This window comes from Phoxinus phoxinus, assembly GCF_949152265.1.
Source record: "Phoxinus phoxinus genome assembly, chromosome: 5".
NCBI classification, from domain to species: Eukaryota; Metazoa; Chordata; class Actinopteri; order Cypriniformes; family Leuciscidae; genus Phoxinus; species Phoxinus phoxinus.
The window spans coordinates 22,906,911-22,933,909 of record NC_136880.1 but is presented as its reverse complement, the minus strand read 5'-3'; the positions used below and the strand labels follow the sequence as shown (position 1 = coordinate 22,933,909).

The window sequence follows — 26,999 nt, the reverse complement described above, 5'->3', positions numbered from 1 at the left end:
CCACATCACTACCATTGCAGTTATCCCAATAATGAAAAGCTCATGATTATGTAAGCAGCAGGGGTCTACTCGAGTTACGCTGACAGGCCTGGAGAGGTCAACACACATCTCCGTGTTTAACCTCTTATATACTGTCTATGTGTTTAACTCTCAGTAACCCTGCAGGCGGCGGAGAATGCCTCAGAATTCCAAGGCTTCATGTTACAGGCTCGAGAGGTGGACGGAAAAACTGCAGTGGGACGCTTCACATCAATAAATACCGTCCAATCCCGTGCCCTGAACTGCTTTAATATAGAGGTGCTTTATTGTTATTTTAAGATGGAGTTAACGCATTACATTGCTCATTCAGATTCATTGCATTAAATATTAGCTGCTTTAATGCTAAAAGGAGGCATGAGTCATGGAAACACTCTGGTTTTGGCCCTCAGAATTCAACTCTCAGCCAAGCTTCTGCAGTCAAGGAATCCCAATTTGAGGCTACATGGGAAGCACCGACAAACACCTCCCTGGTTGATATTCAGTTTTTGTATGCATTTAACACTCGTTTATAGCCAAATTATACTTTGCAGTCTCTTAAATGATTAAAACTCCTTGATCATAATTCTCCATTATTTGAATGCCCTTACAGTGTGACATTTGTCAGAGACTACACTGTTTTCTGGACCATGGTGAACAGCTCAACAATTCGATCAATTGACAATCAGTCCCCTCCAAACAACACTACATCTCCAACAAGACCACCGGCTGGTTCTCAACATACTTTACCAGTGAGTATTCAGAGACATGCTTCTCATTTTCAAATCATCAGGTGCTTGAATGTTTTCTTTTTCCTGACAGAATTCCTGCAAAAACACACATTTGAGTGCGATGCAACTCACTGCGATTCTCCTTGCACTAACATGTACTTCGATCAACCTTTGTTCAACTCTGATGTTTTAGATTAAAGGTAATAAAACTTGACGATACAATATTAGTATTTATAGAATATAGCCATGCAATAATTGTGGAGTATGTGAATACTGTAACCCCTTATATTGGCATAGGCCGGCCACAGCCATTACATAAATACTGTAATATCCATAATACAGTAATATCATAAACCTGAACTAATCTTGACAAACTATATATCATTTGAAAGCTTACAATCTCTAGTTTACATATTTGGTGACTGATTTTCAAGATAAGTTACAGAGGAGCCGTAATTTATCAATTTGCAACAAGAATATTTTCATACTCCTAAGGCGTGTTCAGACCTTTATTTTGAAATAGTGATGAACATGAAAAATCATGAAAGAATTGTAGAAACCTCAGTTTGTTTTCATGCCAAGAGTTCAAAAGATAGCATCCATTCAATTCTTTTAGAAAAAAAGGTCTGAAAATGTTTTAAATATAAAGAAAAAAATAATAGATTCACCATTTGTGATGTGGCAGCGAGCTATAATGCACATACGTGTTCTTTTTATGTTTCTTAGAGGTTGAATTTATTTCAAAATCTGCCAAACTTCCAATACTACTTCTGAATAGGATGTCTACTTCATAAATTGTAAAAATAATGGTTCAGATCACTCAAACAACATATGGAAATGGAGGCGCCCTTATATGGGCAGTAATGTCAACTAGTGAAAAAGTTTGGTACTGCCCAAACAAAATTTTACTGAAAGCTTTTTTTTTGAGATATCAACCTGAAATTTGAAACACAACTTATTCAGATTTTTGGCTTTTTCATTTTTAGAGTCCTCCAGGTTTTGAAAATATATATTTTATATAATATAAGAATAATAAAAATTGTAACATTGTAAATTTTCATAAACTCAAACTTCTATAACTTTTTTCTGTTTACCGGTAACTTTCTTAATTTATTTCACTTCTACAAAAATCTGCCAAAATGTCTTCTTTAAAACAAGACCAATCTTACATATTCCAAAGCATTCTTGAATTACAACCATTAAAGTTCGGAATGTGCATTTTCATGTCTATTTAAAAAAAGGTGGTGCCGCTTAAGGTGTTAAACATGTAATAAAATAAATAGTTGGCAACAAAAATGTCTCTGCTTTTTGAATTAAAAAATGTAACTTAAAAAAATAACATTTTCCAGAGACTCAGTCTTTAAACCTTTTTATTTCACATGTATCCCTGTTTTTAATTTTTCCTAAATATTCAGTCATTTCAAACATGCAAACAAATTTTTTTTTTGAGTTTTAAACGATGCATCCTAACCTTACAGCAGCGTGAAAGACGTTTGTGTGCAAAGAAGAAGGACACACATTAACTTACAGTACTAACAATGGGTTAATTATAGGTCATACTAGACAAGATCTGAATATTCTGACAGAATAACAACAACATTTTGACTATGCGCCTCAATTCTGCTACATTCACAGTCTCTAATAGTCTAGTAGAAGCTGGACGAGGGAGGGAAGACAGAACAAGGAAATGTCTTATTGACACTACTGGAAGTACAGCACATTGTCTTGTACTTTACACTGTAGCTCAGGGAGGTGATATGTCCTCAGACCTGTTAAAGTAAAGAGCAGACACAAGATTGCACAGGATCTCTGCTCACAGGTCATGAAGAATCTCAAGCACAGCGGCAAGAGACCAGGCCTGAGTTTCACAGCTAAACGGGCAGTACTGGCCATTCTCATTCGTGAGCTCTGGCAGTCCCTTCCAGGATGACCTGCGGAACAAAACACAGATATATCAAATCCAGAAGACATGAGATCTCTAAACACAGCATAAGATTTAATCATCTGTTTTTATAATCATTTATTGTTCCATTCACATTTAAAACGGTCAGCCGTTTGTTGAACCGCATTTTGAGGACTACAGCGATATTGAAATGACTCACTTTTAATTGGATTATTGAACAGGTGTTTATCTTTACGAACTTTAACGAGATTTACTACATATCAGATTGTTTAAGTAATATTTGCACTATACCAGCAATTAGTTGTGTAATTAAAAAATCCATTTTGTTCAACAAAATAGTTAAGAGAAAATACTGTTCACTGCTTCGGAGAGCAATAATTGTTTACCGTTCCATGTGGATATAATGGCGAGAAAGGACATTCTTCACCAAATACACTGTTTTGTCATAAGTGTCTTTGCCCAACTTCTTAGCAAAGTAGATCTTTGCACGGAAGAAGAAACCGATAGGCCAGAGCCACTCCTGATGAGGGTAAATGAACAGAAAGGTAAGTGATCCCTTAGACTGAAAAGCTGAAAATGTGCTGATGAAGTAGTACTATATGGATCTTACAGGGCCTTGATGGTAGTTGAAGCCCCTGGCAAGGTTGTGGTTGTCATTGTCCAGAGAATTGTCATAAACACCACAGTAAACCATGTCACTATTCAAACAAATGACATTGAGTCACTCACAGGAAACAGGGATAAAGGTAACGCAGTATAATTCATGTAAGCCGGTAGGAAAACATTCTCACTCTGGGTCTAAGGTCTTCATCCCGAGAGGTCCAAGCAGTTTCTCTTCTGTAACATTCAGTGCTTCCCAAGCGCGCTCCACAGTGAACAGCTCTGGAGCCTGGGAAGGGAAACCATTCGAAATATACAAATTACAAACTTTTAGTAACTAACTGGCCCTTTTGAGCATTATGGCATTTTTTTTTTACCCATATAAAAACTCAGCATGTTGCCCATTTAAATAAAAGGCTTGACCTAAAATCTCATTTAAATAAACTGCTGATCTACCGGTAAGTATTTTTTGATGCAACATATAAAATCAAATGAACATAAAACACAAAAATAGCTGTAAATGATTCTAAATGCTCTAAATAATGCTAAAGATTAGGATAAAACCAAATGTTAAAAAAATCACATAAATAAGCAAACAAGCAAATAAATTATATTACATTTATACATAGTATATGATCCCCCTATTACGGCACCCCTGTTCACACAAAATGAAGTGATTTTGATCTTTTAGTTCTGATCAAGTCCTAGTGTGTTACATTTGGAAGGAATCCTCACCACCACCATGGCAATGGTAAAGTTGGGTCTGAGCTGGTAGTCACACCAGGGGCTGGAGGCTCCGTAGCTGTCTTTGTAAATCCCCTGCTTATGGACCAGCTCAGGATGCTTCTCGTTGGGGTCATTTGGGTCATGAGACACATAGAACATCTTCTCAAAGTTCACTTGGATTTTTCTGTTCCAATCTTCATAGGACACAGAGAGCTGTTTGCCTGCATGTATAACAGAAACACTTGTGATTCAAAGATTCTGGATGGCCGAATGAACCGGTCACAAATATTAGCTCTGTTCCAAAGCTTAGTGAGCTGCCTTGTTGTCTACAAAGGCAGCATCCTATGATTTGAAATGCTCACAAACAATATACACAAACAAATAATTGGAGGAAATGATAAAAGGTATCTTAGAAGGTAACATCACTTGCATTGGGAATGTGCTTGATGATGCCTTAAAATGCTGTCTAGGTAGGCAGCTGACTAAGTTTTGGAACAAAGCTAATGTTATGAGCACTGTCTGGGACATCTGAGCTCACCGTCTCTGTGTATGGTCATAGTATTGTAAGGAAAGAGCCCTTTCTTATGTAGCTCCACCAGCCAGCGCAATGTAGATTTGCACAGACCCACTATTTCCACCGCTGAGCCATCTCTGCATTAGGAACAAAAGAGTCATATTCAATCATGGGAACAGACATAGAATGTGAGAAAGAAAATAGATCCACTTATAAATGGTGTCTTATAAATAGAGTATCTGTGGCTTTAAGAGATTTCAGTGCATACCTGGGTGTAGCCGGTATCCCTTTATTGCGGGCCTTCTCGCTTTCTCCCATTTTGTCCATCCAGGTCCCGCAGTTAAACCGATTTCCACCATACACAAAGCCAGTGTCGGGGTTCACCTTGGCCACTATATTGAAGCCTGAGAAAGTTCATAATAAAACAGATTAATACATTTTTCAAAAAATAAAATAAAAAAGTCTAAAAATGATTTCAATAGGCTTTACCTTCATCTTTCATGTTGCGGTCAATCTGTGGTCCGGCATTCCTCTCTCTGAACTCTATACCCTGCATGTGGCGCCCCATGGCCTCATGAATGACCTCATACAGCAGCTGATCCTGTGGCATCATCAAAACAAAACAATACTGGTGACATCTGGCTAACAGTGCCTAAATATGAATAGAGTGCATTAAATGGTCTATTTTGAATGACTACTGAAATTGATACTTTTATTCAGCAAGGATACATTTAATTATGTTACAGCAAAGACTGTTACTTACAAAATGTTTCTATTTCAAATCAATGTTCTTTCTATTCATCAAATATCATGAAGAAAATGTATCATGGTTCTCACAGAAACATTAAACAGCACAACTGTTTTCAGCATTGATACGAATAAGAATTTTTTTTTTAACACAAAAGTCAGCATATTAGATTGATCTATCCTGCTTTAAGGCTAAATGTATACATTTGAAACATATTTTAGTGGAAATCAATACTGGCAGAGAAAACACATTTTTTTTGGTGGTGTGCTCACAACGGTGCCAGGTGTCAGGGGTTTTGAGTCGTCTGTAGGGAACATCCTGGACACGGGGCTTTGGAGGATGTCATTGCCGTTGGGCACCATGGTACAGTAGTCCTGAATGCACTGCAGCCACCACCACACTGCATCACGGCAATTAAAACGGGCCCCTGTACCCTCTCCCAGCAGGTTAGGGATCAAGCCATGTCTCAGTGTGCCTGCAAAGGCCAGGATGATGTTCCTGTAAAGCAGGATGAAGAGAAACAGAAATAAATCTACTAGTCAATCAAGAATAAAATCATTTTCCTTTTTCTCAGTCTAAGGTCATCCATATTAGCAGAAGGGGAAAATAATCCATTAGCGGTTGCATCACAAATCTTTCTCAAATGATTCTAGATGGAGTGATAATTCCCTGATAAGTCCCTCAATCAAAATGAAATTGTGAGGTGCCTAAAGATTCTTATGCATATTTCACATTGGTCTCAGTTGATTGCTGAAGAAATGAACTGAATTCAGTACCTGGCCTCCAGGTGACGGCCGGTGACCAGCATCAGTCCTCGCAGGGCGATGAACGTGTCCCTACCCCAGCAGCGAAAAATCCCAGCAGAGAAATGTGGCAGACCTATGGAATGAGGAAATCATCAAGGCCAAGAATGATAACACAGGGCTTAAACAATGTACCTGGTCATAGTTAAGTTTAAAGGGCACCTATTATGGAATTTTGAAATGTACCTTTCATGTAGTGTGTAACATAGATCTAAGTGAACAAAAACATCCTGCAAAGTTTGAAATATGAAAGTGCACCGTATATAAAGTTATTGTCTTTCAAAAGTAAGAGTCGACTCGGAGTCATTTTTATGAATCGTTAGAAGACCGAAGCTTCTCTGACTAGATGACGTCAACTTGTCAAGTTATTTGAATACGATACACCCACTTATTGCGCTCCAAGCCCAGGGAAAATATCAGGGAGACGCTGTGTTCTGAAGTGCTACTCAAAAGCAAACTTTTTTCATCTGCCCAAGGAGGAGCATTTGAAGACTAAGTGGCTACAATTCATATATACAACTATACCACAGAAGTGTACCGAGCCTTGTGCTTTGTTCACGCCATTTTCAAGACGATTGCTTTACCAACTTAAATGCACTCAAACTGGGATTCGCGAGCCGGCTGATATTGAAGGAAGGTTCAGTTCCAAGTGTATTTGCATCAGCTTCCTCCTCCGTATCACAACCTGTAAGTGTTATTAATAATTTTTTGCTTTTATATTTTATGTAGCATGCTTAATAATTATTTTGTTTGTTGTGTAAGCACCGTTTAGCTTCTAGGTCTTCAATGGCAATTGTATTGAGATAGCCTATGTGAAGTGTTTGTCGTTGTCTTAAAGAATAGAGTAATATCTCGTAGTAACGTAACTGCATTTTATTTTTTTTATTTTTGTAAAAACGTTATGTTTATGCATCGGGCTAACGCAAACAAAGACTGATTGTGCTTTTACAATATGAACTCTGGGCTATGCTCGCTAACATAACATTACATGCTTTATCTTATTTTTAGTTTTTTACTACAAACTACAAAGCAGTGGACAATAATAATTATTATAACACAATTTAATTGATAAAAGCATCATTGTACTCCGTGTTAAACAATAAGTATTATCTCTGTAAACACTGCTGGGTCATCTGACCAATCAACGCAGATTAGCGTCGCGCAAAGGAGGGGTTTGAAAAATGAGTCGTTGAACGATTCATTTGGGAGTCAGTGAGCAAATCAGGTAAAAATAAATGCATATTATACGACAACAAAAGTGTTTTTTGTCATTGCATGCATGTAAAACTGTTGTTGGGGACTCCCTAAACAACATTAGGAACATTTTAAATGTCATAATAGGTGCCCTTTAAACCTACAATCCTATGTTAGCAGCCCAGACACTCTGGCTATTCGGCTAGCAACACTTAATAATTCATTTACTCTGGTGACCTGTGCAACTTGTGACATATTGAGGAGTCTATGGGTAACTATAGAGTCACCTGCAGCCAAGGAGACACAGCACTGCTCCTTCTTCTCAGTGATTTCATTGAGTCGGTAAGGCACATCACTCAGGGCTGGTGAGAGAGGTGGAAGAGCTGGATATCGTCCCACGCCACCCATTTGGACCGATCCCAGAGCCAACAGCTTCACAAAAGATGAGCCATTCTGCACAAAACTAACACATACACACAATAATAGATCTAGATCTGCAATGCTGTTCAGAATAACAGGCATTAGGATACGTTCTGCTTCTGGAGGGTAAAGTATGTAGAACCCCATAGCAGATCTAGACAAGTGGTGCTGGGGAGGATGAGGAGGGCTAAAGAACATTCCCATGTCACACAGTATTGAGCTGGACCAGGTTGTGATGGTAATAAATAAGGTTGCTAAATAAGATAGGAAATAGAGATCGATTGGTTGCTGGGTTAGGAGAATCAATCAGCTCCTCACAAGAGTTTCATGACTGAACTGAACTGTTTGTTTTCATTATTGATGCACAAACCCTATACTATGGTTGTTTTTGAAGGTGGAATCACAAGTTGAGGATGGGCTAGGATAGACACAAACACCAGGATGATCATTCTTGCTTAGACACTGACCTTGACATCTGTTTGAAGGTTGCATCAAGTGCAGTGGTGTAGGCCCCAACCAGGATGGCATCAAAATAACAGGGGATGAGGTAGCGAGGGATGTGCTTCAGGTAAGCAAACATAGCCTGGAACCACTGACCCACCTAAGCACACATTAGAGTTACACATTTAGGTCACACTTTAGATTAGATTAGCTTATCTATTAACTATGTCTTTTGTCTCAGCAAACTCATTAATAGTTGCTCATTAATAGTTCATAAGATAGTTGTTACTTTTAGATATTGGGTAGGATTAGGGATGCAGAATATAGTCATAGAGAATAAGGCATTAATATGTGCTTTTTAAGAACTAATAAACAGCCAATATCCTAGTAATATGCATGCTAATAAACAACTAGTTAATAGTAAGAATTGGACCCTAAACTAAAGTGTTACCCAAATTTAACTACTGGATTTAAAAGTAGGAGCAGCAGTTTTTAACTCTGGCTCTTCCCAAAGCATAGCAGATAACACCCTGAGATTATCAGGTATATACAGTATTTATTTTAATAGCTTGACTCATTCACCTCGGCCAGTGTGCCCCCGCGTGACATCAGTCTATTGCTCACATAGTCGATCATCCAATCCCCTTGCCTAAGGTTGTCACAGAACGGGTGGCCAAGATCGTTTTTGGGTCGAATGTCTGCCATCACCGACAACAGACCTGTGTGGGTGAAATTGTTATCTAGCAGTTATTGCCAGTTACTGTGATTTATTTAAAGGGATAGTTCACCCTCATGTCGTACCAAACCCGTAAGACTTTCATTCATCTTCGCAACACAAATGAAGATATTTTTGATGAAATCTGAGAGCTTGCTGTCCCTCTATTGACAGCTACGCAACGCTTCAAAAAGTTCATAAAGAGATTGTAAAACTAATCCACATGAATTGAGCGGTTTAGCAAAATTTTCTGAAGAGACTCGATTTCTTTATATGATGAACAGATTTAATTTAGACTTTTATTTACATTTAAACATTGATCGGCGAACATACGGTAAACAGAAGCTCAACCAAACCTGCTTGACGCGAAAGAACAAACCTCGCTGGTTCTTCCAGAAGTTCAAACATGCTGCGTAACACGAGAATGAACCTCATTGGTCCTGCGGAAGTTCAAACGTGCTGCGTAACACGAGAATGAACCTCATTGGTTCTCGCACGTCAAGCGAATATCCTTGAGCTTCTGTTTACCACAACTTATGTGCGAGTTGATGAATGTTTACATGTAAAAAAAAAACATAAAAAAAGCATAAATTAAATCTTTTTATCATATAAAGTGATCGTGCCTCTGGACTAATTTGGACTAAATTCATATGGATCAGTCTGATCAATTCATATGGATTAGTTTTACGATCTCTTTATTTTTAAGTGTCAAATTGTCAGTAGCATAGCTGTAAATGGAGAGTACAGAAAGCTCTCAGATTTCATCAAAAAGGTTTTTAGGTTTAAGACAACGGAAAAGCATTTATTTGCACAAAATACAAACCTAGTGTAAATTGTCCTTTTGAACAAAAGTTTTAAAACAAGTCCTTTTAAATACAATCTGTACCTTGCAGACCACCGTATTTGAGTGGCGTCCAGTCGGGGATGTTGTAGCAGCCCCCTCCGTCTTCCTTCTCCTCTGCGTCACAGCGAAACAGCAGAATGTTCATATCAGCCAGAGTCATCTTAGACATAATCCTGGTGTGGAGGAGAAACACCAAAAAGCATTTTCAGAACTCCTCAACAATGAACAAAACATTCACGTTCAGTCCTCTGTGCACAGAAAGAAAATCTATGGGGGACAGAAAGACTATAAGGCTGCAGTAGCTATTAAGCACAACAAAAAAAGGAACGGGATGTCCATTAGCGTCAGTGGAAATGTGCTGAACGGATCTAGACTGGGATTATTAGAAGAAAAAAAAACTGTTACTCAAACTCAAAAGATGAAATTGTTAGTGTGAACTCACTGTGTCAGGGTGCTCTTTAGTATGTCGGGTGTGTTCGGATCAGACTGACTTCCTGCTTTATACAGCGGATTGAACTGAATGAGATGGTTCCTCAACACACCAACCAGCTCCTGGGATTTGGGGTCCAGACTTACCCTGAGAAACAAAGACATATTCACTACGTACTTCTAAATAAATTGAATTAGAAGTCAAAACTTTTTTCCATAGGTCAGTGGTGGGGTCAGAGGAGTCTGCACTGTATCAGCTGAGTGTGGATAGCAGGAAACAACTATAAAATGCAAGTAATAAAATATATATATACACTACCATTGAAAAGAGTGGGGTCAGTAAGATAAAAAAAAATCAGCAAGAATTGATCAAAAGTTACAGTAGACTCTTCAAGTTCTTACACGTTCACACGCCAGGCAAATAAATGGCTTTAATTAAATCAATTTTGTCCCCACATGTGACCAGATATATGTATGTGTGTATGTAAGTGTGTGTTCTAAGGTATGTATATGAAAGGTGTGAAAATTTCCTTTTGTACATTTTTATTTGGACATTTTATTAGTTTTTCATGTATCTTAGCTTAACATCAGCCTGCCCAGGGACTACGGGTGAAAATTAGCTCTTGAGCTAAAACCCGGTACAATGCATCTCTCCCTTTGAGGTTAATGTTTATTGTACGATGTCCCTGTTTCTCTAAAAAATAAAATAAAAAAATAAATAAAATAAAAAATAGACATTTATAATGTTACAAAGGATTTCTATTTCAAATAAATGCTGTTTTTTTTCAAACTTTCCATTCATTAAACCCATCAGTAAGAAAGTAATGTAGAGTACATTCATAAAAAAGCACGACAACGCTTGGGTCTCCTCAGGAAACTGAGAAGTTTTAATATTAGCTCGCAGACTCTAACTACGTTATATCGATCAATGATTGAGAGTATTCTCACATATAATATTGTTTCATGGTACGGCAATCTAACATTAAAACAAAAGAACAAACTCTCACAAATAATTAATCAAGCAAATAAGATTATTGAACACAAACAACAGCCAATTCAGGGCTTGTTTGATCATTTTATGGGAAAAATGGCAATTGCGATTTTTAAAGATAATACACACCCTCTTCACTCTACTTTTGAATTGCTCCCATCTGGGCGTAGACTAAAAATTCCCTTGGCTAGAAGAAACGTCTATAAAAAATATTTTCTCCCAATGGCAGTGATTATCTTAAATCGTACAGTGTTTTAAGTTAAACAGCCTAGAACGGCTGGCAATATTAGTATTATTTTTTTCTTTACTTTCAGTGTTTAATTTTGTATTTGTGCTGTTGATGTGTGATGTTTTTTAAGCAGTAAGCTAATGTGAATGTATGTCGCAGTGTCAAAGATAAATTTCCGCTCTGTGAAAACAGACTGGACAATAAAGTTCAACTCAACTCATCATCACATCTGTTCTCAGTATTGATAACATTTTTATTGATAAAAATAATTAATAAATTTTAAGCAGCACAACTGTTGATAATAATAAGAAATGTTTCTTAAGCACTGAATCAGCATATAAGAATAAATCTGAAGGATCATGTGACACTGAAGACTGGAGTAATGATGCTGAAAATTCAGCTTTACCATCACAGGAATAAACTACATTTTAAAATATATTAATATGAAAATAGAAAACATTCGTGTGTATAACTACACCTGACAATTACTGTTTTAACTGTATTTTTGAATCAAATAAATGCAGCCGAGGTGAGCATACGAGACTTCTTTTAAAAAACATTGAAAATCTTACCAGCCCCAAACTTTCCAAAACACTTTCAGTCCTTTGTTGTTGACATTAAAGATTATGTGTCCAATCAAACTCCATTTAAACTTTTTAAAATTATTTTAAATAGTGTTTAGGAAAACAATTTCATGTCAATACCAGTGTATAAATGCCGTCCTATTATATAAATATTGTCCCATTTCGCCTATTACATGTTTACTTTGTATATTTTCAGGCCTATGCAGTTCATATTAATAAAAATACATTTCAAGTTGTTTTTGGGCTCGAGCACCGATGGTGTGAGGACCCTATTGGAATTGCGCCGTTTTTTACTTTTTTTATTTACTTTTTGTATGATACACAATTTTGGCATCACCACTTCATGTCCAGTGCAAAATCTAGGCAAAATCCTGATGTAAAACCATTTAAAAAACCACTGTCATAGATCGATTTAGGGACAGTAAAGCTGTTGAAGTCTAACCTGAAAGCAATAACGCTTCCAGGCGTCAGCTGCTCAAACACGATCTCCTGCACATATTCACTGCGCCCTCGAGACGTCACCCCAGCCAGCCGCACCACCTTGCTGTCCTTCAGCTGAGCAGACAGAGACGCAAACAAAAGAAACCTCTGAGACCAAAAGATAAGATTAACTAGTGCAGTGTTGACAGTACAGCAAATAAAAAGGCCATGCATGTCCAGGCGGCAGACTTTTACAACCAGGCAGGAAAGGGGAGGTTTACCAAAACAATTTGCTGAGATGAAACGAGAGCTCTTTGAGGGCTGTAGGAATAGAGCTTTTACCTTTTTGTGAATGAGTGCTCTCTGCTGAGGCCATTGTGTCGGCTTAGAACGGTTATAATTAGAGCGGTCTCACAGCACTCAAGTTACCTGGATGTGCTCTTTAATTTCCACCGTGTACCCAGGCATGCCATTAATGCTCCTCTCATCTTTTTTGTAGGAGCCCGTCTGCCTCTCCACAGTACGCGCTTCCAGCACCACCTCCTCTATCTTACCTGTGAGAGAGGATTTGTTCCAAGAGATTTCAGAGATTGATTTCCAGTCAGGCATTAAGTACAAAGGAAACATAATAGAGACAGAATAAAACCAGATACCAGAACCTAATCTCAGTAGCTGCATTTACATTGACCCTAATAATCCGAGTGTAATAAAACTAGTAGCACAGGAATAAAATAAAAAAGTCACATGTAACCACGTCAATCGGATTGAATTGGCCAAATCCGGTTAAAATTTCATTCGGATAGTAAGGGGTGGTTTAAACCTTTTCTAATTCGATCGAGAGGAAATGTAAACACTGGATGGGATTGAAACCCGAAAACTGAAAGTACTGTGCATGTGCAATGATGTAGAAATGGTTTAATGAAGTATTACGTGCGGAACGAGCTGTTGTTGCTCTCATCCATAGATGCCTTGTTTTGAGCGCGGGAAAGGGCGTTTAAACTGCTTGATAAACATAAGCAGCACGGCACAACGGTTCATGTGCTCGTCGTCTCCTATTCAGGACACGAAATACATAAATATTGTCTGCTCTTTAAAACAAAGAAAATAAGAAATATTGGAGAATGGTTAGTATGCACTAACAGCGAGAAACTCTGGTATATTCGTGCAGTCAATTGGAATGAATTCAAACAAAAGGTATCCATGTGAACGTAGCTAGTGAGAGCGAGTGAGAGAGGATATCTCATCTAGTTAAACACAAAGAAGGTTCAGCATCTCTGATAAGGAGCAGTGAGCCTGTGACACACCTGGGATGCACATCGGTGGAACCTCATCTGCATAGCGATGGTGTTTGGGGTTCTTGAAAGCAGTGCGGCACACAGCCACCACTGACTGGTGCGTGCTGGGACAATGACGGGTGACCGCCACTATGTCCTCATCCACTTGGTCCACAAACGCCTAAGAAAAGACCCAAAGACATATTGATAAAGCTTGTCAATGGACATTATAGTTTTGAATTTCAGTTTGGTTTTTATTTGAATCGTGCTTACAAATGTATTCTATTCTTTTCAGGTTATTTCTAGTTCATAATTGTATATACGATTTAGCATTTTTTTTTATATAGCATAAAATACTATATAAAAAAATTCTAAATATTTAACATTTATTTATTTAGCTGGTTAGTTTCAGCAATGGTTTATTTAGTTACAGCTTTAATTGATTAAACTTGTTCTGCATTTTTATTTTAATACCATTTATTTGTAACTGTATTTAGAACTTGCAGTGCTACATATCACTGAGACTGAGAAAAGAACATAATGCAAGGCGACAGGTAAATGGCGTTAACATTAGCTTTCTGTATGCTTATGTCTTATCCCTGTTTTCCATGTTCGTAGAGTTAGTTCATGGAGTAAGTATATGTCGGTGTGTGACGTTTGGCCAATCAACGTACAGTTTTGTCACTCGTAGCTCTTATTGTGCTGGGTTAGACCCTACCCTGAAGTAGGAGCTAATTTAGTCCCCCCAAAAGGCATTTCTATAACTAAATACGTTCCCAGTTCCTGCAGTGTGAAAAGGCCAAAAAGTGGGTTCTTCCGCGCATTACCATCACTGTGGACCCCCAGGGCTGCATTTACCTGGTTAAAGCCTTTTGCAGCCAGTTCCTGGTGTAGTCGATTGAGGGCCAGCTTTCCGGCGATGATTCCTGACTGCAGGTTGACCTCATCAGGGGATGACGGCTTAGCCTGAGGATTCCATTTGCTATAAAAGCGCTCCTCTGAAACCACTGAGATCTGATGGTAGAGGCAAAAAAGAAGGACTTTCAAGATGTACTCAAAAAAAGGAACTCAATCCATGTTTTGTGAGTCCGTGTGAAGTTGATATCTTGCCTGGTGGGGCACTAACTCATCGTAGCCTCTGGTGCTACCAGTGGCACAGCAGGCCATAGAAACAACAGCAGAGCTGGACAGTGAATCATATACAGAGCGGACCTACAACACAGAACATCAATATAAGAACTCATTCAAGAAGCACCATCAACATTAATGTAATTCAACGTGCTTCAAAATGCTATACCTGAATAGGGCACTCATTATCATGTGTGACATCGAGGAACATGGCGTGGGCAATGCTGGGCACCAGAGGCCTGAGACTGGGCTGAAGAAAAGCCCCTACTGGTTCCCCTCCATACCGGTACACCAGCCTGCCCTCCTCATGACTATCTCCTGCGCTCATCGCCTCTACGACAACACAAGGAATGACAAGTAACGCAATGCAAAATATCAATATCAATACTCCATCAGTTTAAAGTGCCCCTATTATGCTATTTAAAAGTCTCCTACATCAGGTTTACATGCATCCAAAGTAATACATTTTTTTTGGGAGATTACTTTGGAGATTTTGTTGCTCTAAACTCCTAGTTTCCAAGTCTACTCTGCTCTGATTGGTCAGACGGCCAAGTCTGTTGTGATTGGTCAAATTGCAAACGAAATGCCAATTAACACATCTGAATTTCAGCTGCGAAAGCTTCCTCAGCATTTGTATACAAAGTGAAACGAACAGTAACAATGGCATCAATTTTACCAATTTGAGCCGAAGTTGCTTCACTTTTACAGTGCATAAAACAGCGTCTTGTTATCTCGACATGTCGACAACACAAACCAAACACTTCCATGCCTCAGCTACAACTACAGTATTTGAGGGCAGGTCAAAGTAGACGTTGCTTGCAGGCAGCCAATGATGACTATAGGCTGAGATTATGCTTTTTTTTTTTTTTACAAACCTACATACGTTTGTGCAGGAAGTGAGACTGGAATTACTGACGACTCATTTCAGGCAGTTCAGAATAGCAAATCCGCATATTAGAATGATTTCTGAAGGATCATGTGGAGTAATGATGCTGAAAATTCAGCTTTGCCGTCACAGGAATAAATTATATTCAAATTGAAAAACACTTATTTTGAATACAGCCATGTTAAGCATGCGACTTCTTTCAAAAAAAAAATTCAATCCTTAGTGACCCCAAACTTTTGAATGGTAACAATTCAGGATGTTTGATAATAGTGTTAGACTTCACACTATACACTTATGTACGAACAATATAATAAAAGAGCTACAATGCAATTTTGCCAAAGACCTGGGTTATTAAAAGGCCATACCTCTGATGAGTGAGGAGATTCCTAATCTAGTCACAAAGACATTATCCAGCTCCTCGCTGCCCGTGAAGAGCTCGGCCACCACGTACAGGTCAGGCCTCAGTGTGCGGGCGGCATCCAGCATGAACTGCAGCAAGCAGGGTTAGTGCAAGACACACAGCCAAGAGGAAACCAAACCACGGGTGTTAGTATGTCAGGTGAGGGGCAAAAAAATGGGTTTAGTAAAGGAGGAGAGTCATGCCTCAAACGAAGCCAAAATGAGTGAACAGGAAACAAGGTCCAGGAGAGAGTTTTAGGACGGAAATATTCAGGAATGATAGTTCAGAGAGGAAATGACAGGATATGCAGAGCAAAAAGAGAAAAACAAACAGATAAGACATTGTTAGTGTCATGCTTACAGACATCAGTACCTCTGATGAGACTGGTTATTCCGAGCCGGTTTACAAACACATTGTCAATCAGCTCGCTGCCTGTAAAGAGCTCGGCTATCACATAGAGATTGGGTCTGACGGCTCTGGCCACCGCCAGCATGGCCTGCAGGGCACAACATGTGATAAAATTCAGAAGTGTTGCTGCCTAGAAAAGCGTCAACTGATGTTAAATTTAGCTGGGTTTCATTCATGTCCCTTAAATACAGTGCATACGTGTTAAAATAACTTTAACCCTAGACTTAATACCAATGAATACATTTATACAAATACCACCTAACCTGGTGTAACCTCAATAGCAGCAAATGTGTTTTGCAATACATGAGCACAATAGGTACATTGTACCTAACAGCTTTTTTGTTGTTGATAGTACAGTAGATAAAGACACCTAATATAAAGCGGGACCAACTTTTGTACTTTAAAAAGAACCACGTTAAACTGGAAAAGGCGTCAGTTGCAAAGCATGACTCTTATACCATCACTGATTTATCAATAAGCATAGGACAGAGAATAAGCCACACTTAATATTTCTTAGTGTGAAGTACAGCAAATGACGGAGCTATCGGTGGATGGGGAAAAGTCAGCAGCCAAAACGTACTAACCAAGACAGTAACTAACGAGCTCGCCATATAAAAATGTGTAGGGGAAAAAAACATTCCTGCCCCCCATGTCTAATATTCATCTTTACACATAGTTAATCTCAAGCAGGTTATTTATCTGCGATCTAGCCAAAAGTAATAATCCATCTTTTGACACTGCCGCTGTACCTCAGCCACATGCAGTGGAGTTGAATGGCAGTTATCCAGACGCACTCCCACAAAGTGCTTGGCCGTGATTTCGGTGTATTTCTGCATGTGGGCCCACAGGTAGGGGCAGTCCTCGGGCCCGTTGCCATACCGCAGTTTAACACTGTCACCCCAGCAGATCAGCTCCCTCCTGATGTAGACATTGGACCCTGACCAGAATGAGGAGAAGAAGAAAAAGCAACTTTGATTCACCTCACTGCCAAAAAAGCTTGGCAAGTGTTGTCAATGATTAGGATTTACAAATGTGTTGATATCGCCACCTTGTGTTTAAAGTCAGAACTGTCAGAACTTTAAATATGGTTAAAGGCGTTACACGTCAGAACTGAGAATATTAAAGTCTTAATGGTAGATGAAAACTTATTTTTTTATTTAGCCATGAATAGTTTTACCTTTTTAAACAATACAATTAATTACACTACTGTTTAAAAGTTTGGGGTCAGTAAGAATAAATAAAAAAAGTGTTTTAAAAAAAAGGTATCTAATGCTCACCACCTGATCAAAAATAAAAGTAAACTTTTTAAATATATTATGTATAATTATTTTCAACATCATTACTCTAGTCTTCAGTGTCACATGATCCTTCAGAAATCATTCTAATATGCTGATTTGCTGCTCAAGAAACATTTCTTATTATTATCAATGTTGAAAACAGTTGTGCTGCCTAATATTTCTGAGGAACACGTGATCATTTTATTTTAGTATTCAATGATGAATAGCTTTTTTTGGGAAATAAAAATGTTATTTAATTTTTTTTTTTTTAAATCTTACTGAGCCCAAACTTTTCAACGGTAATGTACTTTTCAAAGCTCTTTCAAAATGGCCATTTCAATGAAGAAAAAAACGAATAAATCAACATGCAACTTTATTTTAAAAGTTTATTTACGGTCTGTATATAAACTACAATATTTACATAATTAAAGAAAATATGTAACACAATTCTGTTAGTCAAGGAATACTGTTAAACCTGGCTCTGCGAAGTTCCTCAGAGGATCGTCCCCCATGACCCAGCCATTGTGGGCCAGGAAGTGGCATGACTTTTCTGGTTGATTCATCAGTTCCAGATCTTCCTCCAAAGTTGCCTCGTCGAATGGGAAAGTGAAATATCTGCATACAGACAAAAGTTTTCAGAAGCACCATAATTACATATATTGTATTGTATTCAGGGACATAACTAGAGGGCCGAAAGTTGGTGACAATTCTAGGGCGCAACCGACAGGGACCCACAACAACAACCCGCACCGGGGCTCTGGATACCTTAGCTACGGCCCTGATTGTATACATTGATTTTCTTACACAAAGGGACATTATGCTAAAACTTCAGCAGAGGCTGATGGAATGAACTGTGCTACCTGGTAACCAGAGGATGCTTCCTGGTGACGGGGCCCAACTTGGGTCCATGGTCAGCCAGTCGTTCATAGCTCACGGTTCCATCAATGCAGTTGGTAGCCTGAGAGTAAAGAGATGACATTACTGCACTGGACTACATTGAAATTACAGGTAATGCCACAGAGAGAGACTCACCTGCTCCTGATGGTGCTTAATTTCATGAAACTGTTCATCATTCATTTCCACTAGTCTCCTCCTCAGCCAGTTACAGCAATCTTCAATGGCACCAGGACTGCTCCTACAACAACATACATGTCTAATTCATCTGTAGAATACCAAATAAAGCATAATAAACAGTGTCCAGCAGGGGTGCAAAACTCAGTTCCCTGGAGGGCCAAAGCCCTGAAGAGTTTAGCTTTAACCCTAAATAACCGCATCTGATCCAGCTCATCAAGTCCTTCAGGCTTACTTGAAAACTACAGGTATGTGTGTTGGAGTAGGGTTGAAACTAAACTCTACAGGGCTGTGGACCCCCAGGAACTGAGTTTTGCACCCCTGGTCTACACTGAAAACATGCTCAAATGTGCATCAGCATACTAACCCATGGGGCACAAAGGTTTCTAGAGCGGAGTTCATGTCCACTGTGTTACCAAAGCGCCTGTACTGAGGGTCCTGAATGATCTTCAGTTGCTGTTTGCCATCAGTCTTGATCTTATCAGGTTTGGCTCCTGTGCAGACAATTTAGAACAAACCACTAAATACATTTAAGGGTTGGTTCACTAAAACATGAAAATTCGGTCATCATTTACTCATACTCATGCCATTGCAAACCCATCAGACTGGTCAATGTTTATATGTGAATAAAAACCTTAAATCTGTTCATCATATAACACGATCATGTCTCTTCAGAAGACTTGGATTAAAACAACTTGATTCATATGAATTTATTTTACAATTTCTTTATGAAAGTTTTGAAGCATCAGAGTTTTGGGTGAATAGGACAGAAATATCTCAGATTTCATTTAAAATTAAAATATTTTCATTTTTTATTAATGAAAAGATGAAGAATCTTGAAGATTAAGATTTCCTTAAGATGAAGGAAAGTATTATGGGTTTAGAATGACATTAGGGCGAGTAATTGGTGACATATCTTTATTTTTGGGTGAACTAATCCTTTAAAGTCACCATGAAATCAAATGGAATATTGAAGTACAAATGATTAATCTGTGCACATGATTATTTTTTTTATTCATGTGCCCTTGTCATCTTTAATCAAAATATCTTCCTCCCCCTCTTGCAAAGACATTTATTCTCTTCTCTGATGACGTGTTTACTGGCGCGAGGGACAACTTGTCACTCACATGAAATCAACCAATAGCAACCCACAACCATCCAACGATTCCCTGATGGACAAATTCAAGTGCCGCCCTACATTTTTCCTTGTTCAACAAGCCGTTTCATTTGGATATCCATCACAATAGCGGACAAAAGACTATCGCAACTTCTTTAACATTTTCATTTCTCTTAACCTAAGTGTCTGAGAACCATCCAGGAACTCACCGCTTAGTAGTAAAGCTCTGAACTGCTCCACCGCCGGTTCCACTTTGACTTGGAAGAACTCCCAGAGTTTAATCTTGGGAAACACATCCTGCCAGAGAACTCCACGAATGGCCTAGTGAAAACACATTACAGTTCGTTTTGAAAGGAAATAAGAGCACCTTACACTTCCAAATTAATTCCATTCTATGGCTTTCACAGAAAGCGATTAACTCACATGGAGGTGCGGGTGATCCTCGATCAGGGCAGGGAGACCCCTGTCTTCGTATTTGCCATCAGCTAAAGCACAGGTGACGTGCCACAGGGCCCTGTCCAGCACCCAGGCCGGCTTCAGATGAGGAGAGTTCACCAGGTTAAAACCACACTCAGGATGTTTCTCAATCCATTTGCTGTTAGAAGCTGAGAAAGGCGGACATAGAAGATGAAACGGGCATCACGTAAGTCACTGCAAGTCACGGCAGTCCACTTTTGAAGGACTTTTTTGGATTTAAATGACAACTGATGTATTTCAAGAATAAGTTGTTGGTTCTAATGAGACAGTATTTACAATGAATGTATAGATTACAAGCAATTTACAATGAGGTCCAAAGGTTTGAGACTTGTGAAATGACACTAATGAAAATGTGTCTATTTCGCAGTTTATTTATTGGAATATTTAATGGAACAATAGTAATTCCATTAGTGACCTCAAAATAATAATAATGAATATTTATTACTTTATTTTATTATTTATTCATTATTTACAATACCGTTCAAAGGTTTGAGATCAGTAAGACATTTATAAGGTCACAAAATATTTATTTTTGAAATAAATGCTGTACTTATGAACTTTCAAATGATCTAAAATCATGAAATTATGTCTTGCGAATTCCACAAAAATATCAAGCAGCACAATTTTTTGTTACAAATTGTATATTAATTGTTAGAAAAATAAGAAATGTTTCTTGAGCAGCAAATCAGCATATTGGAATGATTTCTGAAGGATCATGTGACACTGAAGACTGGAGTAACGTTGCGGAAAATTCAGCTTTGTCATCACAGGAATACATTATAATTTCAAATATATTAATAGAAAACAACTATTTAAATTTGTAATAATACTTCACAATATTACAGTTTTTACTATATATATATATTTTTTTTATCAAATAAATATTTGTATATTTATATGTATATTTGACTTTGATTCCCAGATTCATAATGTGGCCTCAGACTTTTGGACCCCACTTTTTACCCCATATGTAACCTGCACAAATACACACATACACCACACCGCACTGGACTGGACTTCCCCTTGTTTAAATGTTTGGCATTTGTACACAGCTTCAGATAAGGTATCACACACCCCCTGACCTTTAGCTGTGCTGAGTTCTGGTAGAAAGAAATTAACTATGAACTTTGCTTTCTATTAAGCCTAACTACTCAAACACATGCATGCACAGGAAGACAAGATTAAGGAAAAAGAAACATGATCTTATAGTGACATGCTTAGAGATGTCAAACAGAGACTGAAGCGCTGTATCAAGACTACGCAAAACAAGTAAACAATTCAAATTCCCCTGCAGTTATTCATCTGTAAACACATTAGCCTTCTCTAAACCTCCCACAGTCAGTCAGTGTCTGAAAGAAAGTTTTAAAGTGCTTCTCTTTAGTATTCTGCTCACATATTGAGTCCATACAACAGCTTAACCGCACTACATCGGACAGGCTAAATGTTTCACCGATAGGTCCTGTCCTCTGCAAATAAACTATTTTTAGAATTGAAGTCAATGCAAAGGCTTTTAGTGGGGGCTTACACAGGAGATTATATGCATTCACTTTGGAACTGTGGCCTTTTCCATTGGAATAAGAGAACCGACTATAGCTGGACCCTGCAAATGGATAATTGACATGCAATACTTTTGAGAAGTCATGTGGGTGTGACATGTTATACTTAATCTAAAATTATTTAACAACCTTTTGACAATTATTTTATAACGGTTATGCATCAGAGTTATTAGGATATTTTAAAAGTTATAAAGTACCAAAAATGCATAAAGCATTGTTGAAAATTGTCTATAAATTAGATAATAATAAAAAAATGGAAAAACGCGCACCGGTATGATTGTAAACCACATCCGTGATGCAAAGCATATTCCACTCATTCTTCATTTTCTCCACCAGGTTGCCAACATCTGTCCAGGTGTAAGCTTCCCCAGGAGGGGAGAAGTCTGGGTTAAGCTCCAGCTGATCGGCCAGAGAGTAACAGGAGCGAGACTCACCCAGCGTCTGCAGTGGTGTGAAGTGAATCATATTATACCCTAAAAAAGATGCAAATGAAATCAGTTACTTTGAAACAGAATACTAAGATATATTTCAGTTAATGTACTAATGTAATAAAACCACATTAATGCAATCTATAGCAAACTATGACATTCCAAATTAGCCATATATCTTCATAAATTAACCTTTAAGGCACATTGCTCATAGGAAACATTACTCATATACAGTAGTTTAAAGAAGTATAATCTACATGCATTTCAATGTGTATGATTATATACATTCATAGTGATGCATTGCTGATAATAATATTACAATTAATGTCGGGTGGGTTGCGGATTTCATGGTAAAATGCAACAAATGTGCGTCACTCCTTTACTTTGTTTCAACAACAACTTTTATCTCTTCAGGGAAAACCAATCAAAGAAAACATATACTGTACTGTAGTAAGCATCAATCACCTCCTAGTGGTCATTATATAAAACACAAATGAAAAAAAGATATTGCTTAATAACTTAACAGCTTTAAATAAAAATATACACAAGCGTAATCGAAATTATTCGGATAGGAGTGTTTTCCAACATAATGTTTGAAATATTAAAGTGTTAAAAGCTTAATTTTTTGGTCAGGCTCTCAATAAACTATGCAATTGCAGGGTTAGTGGAAGCAAAACAGATCAGAGTTGGAAGCATTTTACTGAAATAGCTAACCAGGATGAATCAAGTGGTGGGTAGCCTACGTGATATGTAATGGCTGTGAAACCGCAGTATGTATATGACAATAAACGAATAAAGCCTATATCCAGCCTTTGCTTGGACTGAACATATTATTTAATTTCTTCTGTGTGTTCGGAAAGTTGGCGGAACTAGTGGGAATTTAAGTTTGAAGAGAGTAAAGCCTTTGTTTAGGCTATTAAGGAAATGTAATTTTGCCAAAGAACTTTTACATTAAACAATGTTGATTTAAAAGCAGCCTACTTCAGTTTAATATGTTACCATATCCTCTCGCTTAACACTGAGAATTAGAATAACTGTAATGTGACGATCGGGTGCAGATATCTAAATCAGATATCTAAATCAGAGAAAATCAGTTCGGATGGGTGGCGGGTGGATGGTTTATTTTTAATAGTAGATTCGGCTGATGTTAGAGCTGACCCAAGCATCTCTATAATGGTCATTATTCTGAAAAACTAACTTGGCCTAACTAACTTTGACTAACTTAACCTCATTAAATCTATTTGTTCAGTGTCTGCATAGTTATTGGTTATTGATGTGTTAATGTAATCAAGGAGAAGGAGATAAGAGAAGTTCAAATGGAGTTAAAGTTGTAAGTGTTAAAATTGAAAGTCTAACTAATATAGCACCAGCGGTCTTCTTACCTGCCTCTTTGGCGACTCTAAGCCTGTCCAGCCATTCATCCAGGGGACCGAGGCATTTGGACAGGTATGTCTGGATACTGATGCAGTCTAGGGGCAAGATGTGGTTGTCCACCCCTACCCGGAGCACTGGGTCAACCACAATATATCCACCACCAGACCTATCCTTATCTCTGAAGAGTAAAAAAGGAAATGAACAAAGACCTGTTGTACAGTTTTTAACAACATTTAAATGCAGAACTGACAGTATATATATATAAAAAAAAGATTCTGCAACTAACTCACCCATGGCCAAAATAATACTGGTATGAGCCTGAAATCTTGAGGTCAAGGTTGCAGAACTTGTCCGAATCATCCTGTCTTCCAGCAGGGTTAATCCAGTCTAAGGCGTGAAACTTGTGGTGCTCATAGCGCTCCCCTTCTGCAGGGTAGTTGGTGTATACGTGCACGTGTTTCCCCTGAAGAGTGGGACCCAGGCGAAACTGGAGCTCAAACCCTGAGCAGAAACACATAAGCTTCATGACACAGATCTTGCTGTTTTTGAGTTGCAATAAATAAATAATAAAAGGAATTGATACAAATACTGGTGGAACTTGGCACAAACTGTTCATGACATTAACAATTAGCCTAAGCTTTCTTTTTTTCAAATAAATGTCAATGTCTTGTGGTACCATAGTAACAGTATTAGATGGAAATATGATGGTACTTTGTATTGATTCCTTATTATTATGCCATGATATTTACATGGTACTTCAAAGTTCCTTAAAGTGTAACATTGTTTTACCATCACAGTAGTCTCTAAAAAGCATTGTATTATCATGATACAATCCAAAAAAGAAGAGTTATCATCAGAAAAAAAACATATTATAATGTGAAGGATCTATAGGGCTAATAATATTATTAATAATATTAATAACATATCATCTCATAGCTTTAGCATTATGCAAATTAGATAACAACTAGACACTAACTACATTCCACTATTTTGAAATGATGCATTAACAGTATATGATGCATATGAATTTGAAGATACATTGATACAAATGACAACCTCTTCATAAGAGTATGGGATTAAAAGTGAAAAGTTCTGAACAAGATTTGTTTACTGGATTCATAGTATAATGAACAGATTACATGTCTCAAATTTATTAGCCAGTGCCAAACTACTCTGCTATATTTATATTTATATTTATACTCTGCTACATTATAAGTGCATGAATGAATAGGTACTTAATAAAGTTGGCCCCATGAGAACACCATGACACCGTCTATAAATAAGCACAAACGGAAAGTTCCGCACGTAACACAGACTACTGGCCATTATCACACTACAATGAATACACTAATACTTCTGTCATGCCTCAGGACAATGCAAAGAGTTAAACGTGAGCTGAAACTTGCCTTGGTCCAGACGGAACAGGGTCCTGTCTAGTTTCTCCATGTCATTGAGGACCATCACTCTTGTTTGTTTTGGTGTCATGATTGCCCTCCTTATTTTAGAACGTCCTTAATACAACGATGAACAGGAATTCAACGGGACCCCATTCACTGAAGAGTGAACTAAAATATATGCAAAATACAAATCATCACTCACACACACACACACTGTATTACAGGTGATGACTTGATTCAACTTAACAGAAGCCTGAAGTGTAGCTTCTGAAAAAACACAGAATTGCAACAGTTTCCTTAAAATACAAATTATTGCAACATTTTACCGTGACAATGTAAGAGCCACATAACATGATAACGAGTGAGCATTACAACCACCAAAACAGAGAGCTCTGCCGGAATACATATACGGAATATACCTCAATATTGTCAAGAATTGTATCCGTACGTTAGTATCTACGCTCTGCACCATCACCACCAGCTCTGATAGTTTAACAGTGTCCGATTCGTGAACGAATCGTTCATATGAGTCGGATCTTTTCAATAGGTTGAACCGGTTCACTGGATAGAACATGTCCGATTCGTAATGTAATGTACCTAACACTTGGAGTGACCACGTGACTTATCTGACTAATGGGTCGAAAAGTAAGTTTGCCGAGACGAATTGCAGAAATTATTAGCTACAAGAGATATTAATTAATTTGAGTTTTATCTAATGTAAATGCAAATTTTATTTAGCTTGTAAAATACTTGTTTTATGAACCAACTAAAACTTAATAACACGAGAATACAATAATTGTTAAAATTATTCTAATCCACAATAACCAATAGGCCTATGTGTGTACGTATTTACTAGATTATCTTCATCATTAGGCTGTAGGCCACACCGAGATGTAAAAAGAATCACTGAATCGTTTAAACCGGTTCTTTGAAACAAATTGTTCGAAAGAACCGACTGGCGGAAATATATCCGACTTCCATCACTATAGTAAACATGACTATACTATTTAAAAGGCACGGCCAAAAAAAGTATCCTCTATCTCAGACTGGTCGGGGTTAAGAATCTAGCGGATAAAGGCCAAGCAAATCTATTTTAAATAAGTAATCGGGACAACAGTAGGCTAATATTTGCCAAGCCATATTACAACATGCGTACATACTGTCCTATTCTGATGCACGACAGTCTAAAATCTAAACTGATATAAACATTTAGATCAGTTTTGCACGAGAATAGTGTTATAGAGCAGTAGGGTTAAAAGACACACCAGTGTATTTTTCCTGTTTTCGGCTTAAGGACGTTCCAGTCGCTGGTGAAGGAGGAGGCGTGTGCGCACGACTCTGCTTCCCTCTACCGTAAATACACTAATAAAATACACATTGCCATTTACATGAAATGTTTTCAGAACACCGTGTATGCTTATACAAATGATTGGATAGAAAAATATTGTACTAGTCACGTATTGACATTACATTCACGTATACGAATAAATAACGAATAAACAAATAAATACAAAGATTAAACGTGAAAACAAACATAGGCCCTACAACCTGCTGGGAGTTGTTTCAGATTTTGTCTCCATCGTGTGGTGGCAGGCCTACAGACTCTTAAAATGCGACATTGACCCGCCCATTCATGTTCAATCCATAAAACGATTATCTGCCAACATTACCTGGTCCTGAGCAGACAGGTTGCTGACAAGGTAAGAGCAGTGCTTTCTTTTGAAAACCTTCATTAACTTTTTATTAACATCTTTATTTACACACATAGCCTACTACATATTGTCATTGTTAAACTGGGTTGTTTGGAAGTCATGGAAAATTCAATAGATTGGGCAGCAAATTATAATGGCTTTGCCTTTTTCATGAGAGAAAGGGAGTCAGAACATTTTTTCATATTGG

General features: G+C 37.9%; 2 protein-coding genes and 1 long non-coding RNA gene across 6 annotated transcripts in view; 2 read left to right on the top strand and 1 right to left on the bottom strand.

Annotated features, from left to right (window-relative positions):
- The first annotated feature begins 159 nt into the window (after window positions 1-159).
- LOC306998394 lies at window positions 160-961 on the top strand. The gene is made up of 4 exons (XR_013797555.1): window positions 160-297; window positions 429-526; window positions 629-767; window positions 838-961. It is a non-coding gene; the product is annotated as an uncharacterized lncRNA (long non-coding RNA).
- agla (amylo-alpha-1, 6-glucosidase, 4-alpha-glucanotransferase a) lies at window positions 629-26,712 on the bottom strand. 4 transcript variants are annotated; one of them, XM_079612420.1, is made up of 35 exons: window positions 26,649-26,712; window positions 26,366-26,462; window positions 25,110-25,268; window positions 23,994-24,204; window positions 23,712-23,881; window positions 22,171-22,374; window positions 20,292-20,473; window positions 20,078-20,189; window positions 19,119-19,245; window positions 18,713-18,815; window positions 18,541-18,638; window positions 18,156-18,295; window positions 17,153-17,340; window positions 15,961-16,084; window positions 14,879-15,042; window positions 14,692-14,793; window positions 14,440-14,595; window positions 13,612-13,762; window positions 12,737-12,861; window positions 12,330-12,442; window positions 10,097-10,231; window positions 9,697-9,827; window positions 8,678-8,814; window positions 8,122-8,255; window positions 7,522-7,697; window positions 6,014-6,116; window positions 5,510-5,735; window positions 4,979-5,090; window positions 4,758-4,893; window positions 4,514-4,626; window positions 3,985-4,196; window positions 3,441-3,538; window positions 3,260-3,347; window positions 3,036-3,169; window positions 629-2,677 (listed from the first exon to the last, which is right to left on the bottom strand). In XM_079612420.1, the coding sequence occupies exons 3-35, from the start codon at window positions 25,186-25,188 to the stop codon at window positions 2,560-2,562; spliced, it is 4,602 nt and encodes a 1,533-aa protein (XP_079468546.1). In that variant the 5' UTR covers window positions 25,189-25,268; window positions 26,366-26,462; window positions 26,649-26,712; the 3' UTR covers window positions 629-2,559. The 4 variants fall into 4 exon arrangements, with proteins under 4 accessions (XP_079468546.1, XP_079468544.1, XP_079468543.1 ...); XM_079612418.1 differs by lacking the exons at window positions 15,961-16,084; window positions 26,649-26,712 and adding an exon at window positions 16,368-16,491 and having other exon boundaries at window positions 26,366-26,465; XM_079612417.1 differs by lacking the exons at window positions 15,961-16,084; window positions 26,366-26,462; window positions 26,649-26,712 and adding exons at window positions 16,368-16,491; window positions 25,520-25,619.
- frrs1a (ferric-chelate reductase 1a) overlaps window positions 26,334-26,999 on the top strand; it is a 6,960-nt gene continuing 6,294 nt past the window's right edge. The window contains exons 1-2 of the mRNA XM_079612428.1: window positions 26,334-26,453; window positions 26,694-26,800. The gene's annotated coding sequence lies outside the window, so the exon portion shown is untranslated. The remainder of the gene's footprint in view (window positions 26,454-26,693; window positions 26,801-26,999) is intronic.

Coding starts and splice junctions, on each gene's coding strand:
- agla (XM_079612420.1), bottom strand. CDS start 25,188: ATGACACCAAAACAAACAAGAGTGATGGTCCTCAATGACATGGAGAAA. Junction 24,205..25,109: donor CCTGTTCCGTCTGGACCAAG/GCAAGTTTCAGC, acceptor GTTTCTGCTCAG/GGTTTGAGCTCCAGTTTCGC. Junction 18,816..19,118: donor GAAACCTTTGTGCCCCATGG/GTTAGTATGCTG, acceptor ATGTTGTTGTAG/GAGCAGTCCTGGTGCCATTG.